This window comes from Macrobrachium nipponense, chromosome 18, assembly GCF_015104395.2.
Source record: "Macrobrachium nipponense isolate FS-2020 chromosome 18, ASM1510439v2, whole genome shotgun sequence".
Lineage (NCBI taxonomy): Eukaryota > Metazoa > Arthropoda > Malacostraca > Decapoda > Palaemonidae > Macrobrachium > Macrobrachium nipponense.
In genome coordinates this window covers 71,242,789-71,252,788 of record NC_087211.1, presented here as the reverse complement: position 1 = coordinate 71,252,788, position 10,000 = coordinate 71,242,789, and the positions used below count along the sequence as shown (strand labels likewise).

The following is a 10,000-nucleotide window of genomic DNA, read 5'->3' as shown; positions in this document are numbered from 1 at the left end:
AAATGCTATGTTAATCATTTTAAGAAACCAGTGATATTTCGATGATCGAACTTACCTGCCCATGAAATTCACTCTGCACCATGTGTACTATTAAGTGAGCCTAATATTTAGCTATCACACTTATTCCTACACCTTATTCAATGTCGTGTTTAAGTCAATTTTTTTTACCATACCAACTAGAAAATGCCTAAAGCAAACCTTACTAAAGCATATATCGAAACGTAATATTTAGTATTTTCATGTTGATATTAGCAATACCAATAAAAATTTCTTTTCTGTATTACAAATATCATTTTGTTTAATGATACACTGAAAAATGTTGCTTTGTGTTAAGTCAGTGAATTAGTTGGCTGATTTATAACCTGACAACTGAGGAAAAAAAAAGCTTTCAAAAGCCACCTGTTATTTATATTCAATTGAAGCTTCAAAATTGTCTGCCCAATCACCCAACATCAAAGTCATTAGCTTCTTGCTATCTAAACAATTTAAGCTCAGAATGATGATGATCACGGAATTCGATCTGTAGAATATTCATGTAATTAAAGTAATGGGAGTTATGTATTTGCTTTCAATATAAACACGAAGGGTGTAATTTCGTTGAGTTTTTTTTTCGTGATGTTTCAGTTAAGTTCCACTGAAACCTTTACAAATCTGGTAGCCCGAGTATCAAATTTGGACTTTTTACTCCAGAGTGATCGCATTATCATGTGGTAATGTTAAATTCACCGAAGCAGCTTTTGAAAACATCAGTCAAGAATTCATAAATACTGTACAATGTCAGTTATGGCAATAATTCTTGTCTGAAATACTTTGGAAGCGACAGTATTTGCTTATACAACTTTAATTTAAAAATCTCATTAAATTTATATCAAAAAGTTAGGACACAATTTCTTTCGGTGGTTTCTGATGACTTGACCTTTGATGTACATAAAAATAATAATAATAATAATAATAATAATAATAATAATAATAATTTCTATTGATGTTTAAATATTTGTATTAAAGTTTCATCCAAAAATGATTTTGACGAATCCTATTTCAGGATACAAAAACCATGGGTATCCTTGAGGAATGTCCTACGCCCACGCCCGTGGTTGCCCTAGACATGTGCATGAAACGCCCCGGGGAAGGGGGATCCACACACGGGAGCGGTGCCCCTTCAGAGTCAACCCACCACCAAAGCCGTCCGCCTCCTACGCCCGTCCGCCCACACCCAGAGGCCGAAGAGGATTTGGAGGTGGACGTGGTAGACACCGACTCCGAAATCGAAGTGGGCAAAGGGGACGATGAAGTGTGCGAGGAGGAGGAAGACGGAGGAGGGGCGGGAGGCCCAGGAGGAGAAGGAAGCTCCGAAGGAGGCGGCGAAGCTGGGGGTCCTTCGAAGAGGAAACAGCGCCGCTATCGCACCACTTTCACGTCCTACCAGCTGGAGGAGTTGGAGAAGGTCTTTGCCAGGACGCACTATCCCGATGTCTTTACGAGGTAAGAAGGATTCTCTCTCTCTCTCTCTGTTTCTCTACGGAATCTATGATAGAGTCCTTAAAGCTGTGCTATATATAGCATGTACCTTTACTAGATATTATTTCTTTTATAAACTTCCAGATGAAAGTTTGAGTTATAAATTAACTGAGGTATTCAGCCCTTCTCACGAAGGAAGAAAGATAAAGGAAACATATCTTGTACTTACCATCAATCACAAATGGCAATGGGTTTATCAGATAAGTCTTAAAAAATGATAGATAAAAAACACATCATTGTAAGGGCAGAACAAAATGACAATTATATATTACTTTAGCCTCAGGCAAATCTTGAAACAAGCGGAATTTCTGAAGCTGCGACAGCTATACAAGGTCAGAAAAAATTCCAATAAAACTGCCTATAACTGTATTTAAGTATAACGGTTATGAGAATCTTATATTTAATAATTTCGATCACAAACGTTTTGAGAATTTGTTGTACTAATGGGGATTATGGAAGTACTTAGAATATCTTACAGAAATGATTAAAGAATAATATGGATAGTGGTAAATGACATGTGAGGAGTAAATATTGTGGGATGATATAAAATATAAAATGTTCTATGTAGGTATGACAATTACACACGCGCGCGCGCACACACACATAGAAATATATATATATATATATATATATATATATATATATATATATAATTATATATATAATAAAATATATATATATAAAATATATATATATAATATATATATACGTATCATTTTATAATTATATGTGTGCGTGTGCATCTGTGTCACATGTGTTCCAGAAAGAATGATAAAACGGAAAGTTTAACACCTCCTGTATAATTACAGGCCGCCAAAAAAAAAAAAAAAAAAAAAAAAAAAAAAAAAAAAAACTCATCGGAACTAACTTTTCTAATGTCTATTTTTTATCTCGCTCCGACAGGGAAGAGCTCGCCATGAAAATTGGATTAACCGAAGCCAGAATTCAGGTAAGCTTTATTTCTCGTCCTCTTCGTTATTTCTGATGACTCTGATGTCAAGTGATGTTTTGGTGCAAAAGTCTAGATTATCATATATCGCGTGAATCACGAGGGCTGTTGCACAATCTCGTTATGCTACATCGACAACAGTACTTAACGTGACGTGTTGTCGGGAATGAAAGGAAACGCGCTGAATTGGTTACTGATAATGTGACAGAAGTACACCTGTGGTGTAATATATACATATATTATATATACGTATATATATATATATATATATATATATATATATTATATATATATATATATTTATATCACACTGGATTGGTTAATGATAATGTGACAAGTACACCTGTCTTATATTATATATACTATATATATATATGTGTGTGTGTGTGTATGTATGTATATATATGTATATATTTATACACACACACACATAACCTAACCTTCTCTAGTCGCCGGAGTTCGCCGAGTCCGCCGAGAACCGAAGGATCTCCGGCACCCTGACGGGGAGGACAGATCGCCGAGCGAGGGGGGTTGGTCGCTACCTGTGGGAGAGATTGTTGCCCCGGCAGTGTAAAACAACTTGTACAATGTCAGTTTACAGACGGCTCTTGCTGTCAGCGGAAAATGTATGGGGATGGCAATGGCGAGTCCTTGCAGGGTTGGAGTATTGTTTGACGAGAATAAACACGAAAATGTTCAGTCACTTTTGCGATGACACCCAAAGGTATCTGTAATAAGAACCTCACGAATAAAGAAATGATATTTATATCCATAACAAACAAGTTTATGTAGTAAACTTAGTGAAAAGTCAATAAGCCCTTTAAAAGTCTGGCCTGAATTACCGCACTTTTTTCAAGGAATTAAAAAATAAGCCATTATACAAATAGTCAAATTCGTAATATCAACAAAAGTACTTCCTATGCTGTTAATTGTCAAAAGAAAACAATTATACACACACACACACACACACATATATATATATGATATTATAATATATTATTATATATATATATATATATATATATTATATATATATATTATATAATATAATTTATATTTATATATATATATAATATATATATATACTATATATATAATATGATATATAATAATATATATATTATTTATATATATATATTTATATGTAGTATGTATGTATATATATAAAATTTATTAATAATGAATTGGTTACATCTACGGGGAGCGGCGCACCCGCCACGTAAAACACAGCGATAAGTCCTTCCGCCAAATAATTTGCATTAAGATGCGGGTTAACATCGAAATATTTAATTCTAAGCTCTACAAAAATGAGTGTAAATATAAAAAAAATCTACAGGTATAAACGTTTACGTAATATATATATATATATAATATATATATATATATATATATATATATATATATATATATTTATATATTTTTTTTTTTTTTTTTTTTTTTTTTTTTTCCCCTCACTTTATTTTCCAGTGAACTGCGATGACGTAAAACGACGTGACTGCGCGATAACAAAATTTAAAAAAAATAAATAGAGAACACAAATGTGCTGCGATGTTTTATTTCGTACTTAAAAAAAATTTATAAAATTCCAGGAAAAGAAAAAAGTTCTTAATGATAGAATTTAGTCTAACACTACACGACCGGGCACATTAGCGCGATATTATTTTCAACTTACTTGGTTCTGTGCAGTAAAGTAAATTACATAATTTTTAGATGGTGAAACTTTAATAATAATAATAATAAAAAAAAACACCGATTTTCAGTTTTTTACATCTGAAAACCGTTCAATTTTGTCAACTACATATGAGAAACAGGTGAAATACATTTGATCGGACGATGTCGTTTCCTTGTACGTCGTCGTCACAAATAATAAAAAGAATCACCAAGCGGCTTGCTGATCTAACGTTGCCAAATAGCGTGTAACCGAACGCACATACAGACATACATACGTATATATATATATATATATATATATATATATATACTATATATATATTGAAGTAATAAGTCCACACATATGTAAGATTTGTATTTCAAAAAAATTCTTATATGACGGGAGCTTTCATCTACTTGAACAGTAGATCACATCAGCCGTACTGATTTTTTTTTAATACATATCTTACATGAGTGTGAACTTTTATTACTTTAAAATTTTCCAATCACGTTTTGGTAATTTTTTTGGACAGACACACACACACACACACACACACACACTGTTTACTGTTCTATATACTTCCAATTTTTATTCATGTTTACTTTAGCTGACAACTAATAATCATTCAAAGAAACTCACGACGGATAAGATGTCTTACACATTTGGTGTGGAACAAATCTTTAGTGTTAACAAACATATCAAAGTTACTCGGTCTCAGTTAGAAGAGTATTCCTTATCAATTAGCTATTCCACAAAAGTAATTTTCTGAGATAGTATTTCCTATCACGTAACTGTTACACAAAAGCAATTTTCTGCCCAGGTGTTTTACTGTTTTGATTTGTTTACCCCGAAGCATCATAAAAATAAAAAGCCGAATAACAACGTAATGATGATGACGTGCTCTCCACAATAACAATATTATCTTGCTCGTCGAGGCGTTTTTACTGTAACTGTATCATATTCATTCATTTCGATACTTTTCTTTTATTCCTTCTTCACCACGATTCAGTTATTTATTCACGGTTGATTTTTTGTAACAAACAAATATTCATGCATTAAATTTCTCGCATCTGCTCATAACTGAAGTATGTCTGGAATGTATTTGGTTTCTGATTATATTTTCAAGGTACCTGATTTTATTTTAATCAATTATCAAGGACGGCTCTCTTCGACCTGTCAATATCTGTCTCACAGTTCCTCTTCTTTTTCTCCATTCACACAGAGAGAGAGAGAGAGAGAGAGAGAGAGAGAGAGAGAGAGAGAGAGAGAGAGAGAGAGAGAGAGAGAGAGAGAGAAACTAACTTCTTAGATCCAAATGTGCAGATGCTTGTCGACTTCGATATTTTCATCTGCTGATTTTAGGGTTGACAGCCATTAAACTGAATATATTCGTCTTACTTTTAATCGTAACTCTTTATAGATCTATCTCACGTCGTACCGTTGAAATTTCATTGCAATTTTAATTAGTAAGAAACAACTGATTTGGGTCATCGCATTTTCAATTAGAGAAAAACGCCTATATGAAAGCAATCTAACCACCGCGCTAATGATGCCAGAAAGTAACTAATTACAAATTAAGAAGAGAAGATCTCAGTGAAAAAATAATATTTACGAGAGACGCAAAATTACTTAATCGTAAGAAAATTTTTTATCATAATTTAAAAGATTTTTTATGTAGTGGTACAAAAATTCTATCGTATTATAAAAGCATTTCAACTCGGTGAGAATCTAATGGTGAATAAATGCACGATCACTAATAACGGGACAAAAAATTCGTGGAAAATAAACGAAGCGGCTGTTGTGCTTCGGGGAGAGAGAGAGAGAGAGAGAGAGAGAGAGAGAGAGAGAGAGAGAGAGAGAAATCCTGATACAAAATAACAGCATTTAACCTCAGGTAGGGGGAGAGAGTCGGATGTAGATTAAACGGACATTTACGGATCAAGTTTCAGCGACCCGTACGGACACACGATGTTCAACTCCAACCGCGTTCATAGCTGTTCATCTGCAATACAAATTACAGTCATCCAGAGAAGGGCCGAAAAATTGGACGATATTGGACGGAAAGACAAACCCGACATTATAGCGGTCAACTTCTTTTGTCACTAACTACGGGTGGTATTCCGTTCATGAGACCCTATTACCAATCAGTGACTTTGGAGAGAGAGAGAGAGAGAGAGAGAGAGAGAGAGAGAGAGAGAGAGAGAGAGAGAGAGAGAGACGTACATTAAAATTTTACTCAAAAACAATTCGTTGTTGTAGAACTCAGACCAAAGGGTATGGATCTTGTTGCCAGTCCAACTTTTTGAAGCAAGTCAAGTTAGAATATTCCAGATTCCTTTGTATGACGAAAACCGTTACATTTATAATAACAGGGATTGATCACAAATCGACATCTGGACCCAGTGCTGTCGTTAATGTAGAAAACTGTGAAAACTAAATAATTATACATATGAATTTACAGTAAGGTGTTCTACAACAAATTTACGACAATTAATGTTATTGAATTTACTGTTGTTATTATCACTGTTGTAATTCAGGTGAAATATGAAAATTGCCACTACACCTACAGAGATCGTAAAGCGTGAGTCTCTCTCCCCTCTCTCCCTCATCCTCCAAGACGAATAGGGCTATTTTTATTAAACTAACTTCGCAATCTCTTCCACAGTCTTACAGTGCACTTAACAGCCGGTGATATATTTCATAAAAGGCTACTCAGTTTTTATGATCAACGCTCGATAATTATGTACGCTTAGTTTTAAAGCTACACATTAAAAAAATACATGGATGATAATAATGACAAAATATAATAACAGCACCAAAAGCAGAAATGAAAAACGCCAGTGGTGTTAGTAATAGCAATGTACTCGTAACAGTATCAAAAGCAAAAATTAAAAACTCCATTGAGAGAGAGAGAGAGAGAGAGAGAGAGAGAGAGAGAGAGAGAGAGAGAGAGAGAGGTTCACAAGTCAGATGTATCAAAGTAAGTAGAAAAGGCGTATTAAATATTCAAGTTAAAAGGCTCCTGCACATGCGCTGAATTACTCCCATATAAAGTCATTGTTGAAATACAACCATAAATCTGAAGAAGATGACCTGTTTTACTGAATACAAAGGATAATAACAATGGTTCGATAAACGGAGAGGAAACGATAAAAGCTTTTTCTCTAAGCATCAATTGAGGGGGAAGTGGACCAGCAGACAAATTAGTACTCTCTTCCAACACTTATTTGTTCGGATAAAGATAAAATCGGCAAAGGAAAAAGCAATTTCCGGACAATGCTCGTCCTGGTATTTTGGCCTAGGAGGCGTCAACAAAAACAAAAACAAAATAAATAATTATCAATCTAAATACATTCTCGAGTAGTATTTTCGAACGCCCGTCATAGAAGAAATATACAGACTTTCCAATTTGGGAAAAAGATTAAAAACATTTAAAAACAACGAGGCGGAAGCCCAGGCCACGAACGGGGGAAAGGAACACCGCGGATGTTGGGTGAGCAAAAAGTTAATGCAACTTCCTATGCGAAGCATAGGTGTACTCACGCGCAGGGTGTTCGTTTATGACCACGGCCAAGGGGAATAGATAGGGTTAGGAAGTTTTAATACGAGGTAAAGGAAAGAAAAAAGGGAATAAACGATGACTTATAGGATGGTTTAAGTGATAATTGTGATCACCGAGGAGGTGATATTACGTATTATGATAACACACGGTGCAAAACACAATGAATGACTCGGTTTTTGTTGCAGTTCTCAACAGTCCCGCACCCTTTCTTTACGGCTTTGGATGTACAATCTCTTTGTGAAATCACTTGAAATGCGCACGCGCACGTACATAAATGAACACGTGCAGCATCAAACAAACACACACTCCACGCACTGTGTGTATATATTATATATATATATATATATATATATATATATATATATATATATATATATATATATATATATATATATATATATATATATATATATATATTTAATGCATGTGTGCGCACGTACTATGTGTAATGCTGCCCACTTTTATTTATACTGTACTTAATAGTTATTTTTTCAGGGCTGTTTTGAATATAAATCTCACAACCACAGCATGTAAACAAGTCACACATTCTAATTCTGCAAACATCGAAGCCGATTCCTTATTAAACATCCACTTTAATTTTTATGTAAATGCAGTTAACTTCACGAGGCAAATAAAGAAATAATGAATTAAAAGACAGGATTTCAACATACAAAAAAGTATTTCACAACTGGTTTGAGGGAAAATTAAAAGAACAGATATTTCAGTGTGTGACTTACAGCCTCGAATACCCACTCATGAACATTTAGTCATTTTGAAATATTTGACTGATTTGTATTGCTTACTGGCGTCGGCATCATTTTGAACGTAATCGAGTAAACAAAGTCTTGAAAAGAGTTCCTCTCCAAACCGTTTTTACAATTGAGCATAGATTACGACTGACTATATATACATTACAAAGACTGAAAAAGAACTCCAATAGCAAAAAACAGAAAGATGAATGGGAGTAGTTTTATGAGAAGTTCCAAGATTTTCCATTTGCATCCTTATGATGCAAGAAAACCAGGTCCAATGGAATCTAGCGCTGGCAAGTGACTTACCAACATTCCTTCAATATATGCTTATATTTTTTGACATTAAGAAATATTTTTGGATTATACTATTGCATCGCGTTCCTTATATCGATGGCGCCCAAATGAGCAAAGCTTTATTTCGATCTATGGAGTCTACTGAATATCTTCAACTGTACTTCATAACTACTTTATTTTCTTTATATATTGGGAATAGTGAGGGAGAGGGAGAGGGAGAGGCAGGGAAAGGGAGGAGTCCATGTGTGTATACGTGTCCGGGAACAGCAGCGGGGGAATTTACTCCCAAGACACCAGTAAATGGATTACGTGTAATGGGGTCACAAATGAGACTTGGATCACCTGACGACGATATATATACACTTGAAAAGATAGCCTCTCCCTCCTCCTCGCCTCCCCCATATCCATTGTGTCTCCTCCTCCTCCAACTCTGGTATTATAGCTACCTATTTCTACGTGAGGGGGAAGGATGGGGGAGAAATGTACCAATTTAACAATTACGACCAGCAAATTACAGAGAGAGTCTCCGATTTGCTACTACGCTTTGCCACTGGGGTTCCATCATTAGCAAGAAGGGGGGTGGGGTTGCAGGACACAGGATGGGAGAGGAGACAGAGCAGAAGGGGAATGGGTGAGGGTGGGGGGAATGTCTTCTTGTAACCCCCAGGCACACTTGAAATGGAATGTTATGATATACAGTGTAATCCATCGCGATTAATTTACTTTTTTAGGGAGTGTACTTTCTTGCTTTGGAAAGATAGATTTTTACGAGGGGAGGAAGGATGAAGAGTGCCTCTGGGATTAGTACTGCTACTGATAACGACTGCTTTCAAGTCTGTTCTCGTCCTGTAGATGAACACGAGACCATATGTTTCCATTAAGGGCAACATGATTACATACTAATAAAAAAAAATAAAAAAATCATTTATTGTGACAAAGCACTTCAGCGATGTCTATCATTATTTTTCAGGATATTTCGTAAAATAATAAGTTCTGTTGACTCGATACAATCCTAGTGTATGGAAAATAATATTCGTCTCAACTTCGCAAAATGGACAATAAATGAACAAAGTCAAGCGAAATTCGCCCACTCTGTAAAAACTCGATTGAAGTAAAAATAATAATTACTCATCAGTCGTTCTCCTCCATCATGAATTTCCCTCACCGGGTATGTTCTTCCACCTGAGCTGTTCTGACTTCCGAGGTAAAAAGGAGGTTGGTTACATAACCCTTAAAGCTCGAAAGGGTGAATGATGCGTTGCTGCAAGACTGCA

The 10,000-nt window shown here is 35.1% G+C and overlaps 1 protein-coding gene across 1 annotated transcript in view; it reads left to right on the top strand.

Annotated features, from left to right (window-relative positions):
- Positions 1-10,000, top strand: part of LOC135197139 (homeobox protein aristaless-like) — an 18,926-nt gene that overhangs the window by 455 nt on the left and 8,471 nt on the right. The window contains exons 2-3 of the mRNA XM_064224108.1: positions 1,043-1,482; positions 2,422-2,467. Of these exons, the coding sequence (XP_064080178.1) occupies positions 1,055-1,482; positions 2,422-2,467 (474 nt within the window). The 5' untranslated portion in view covers positions 1,043-1,054. The remainder of the gene's footprint in view (positions 1-1,042; positions 1,483-2,421; positions 2,468-10,000) is intronic.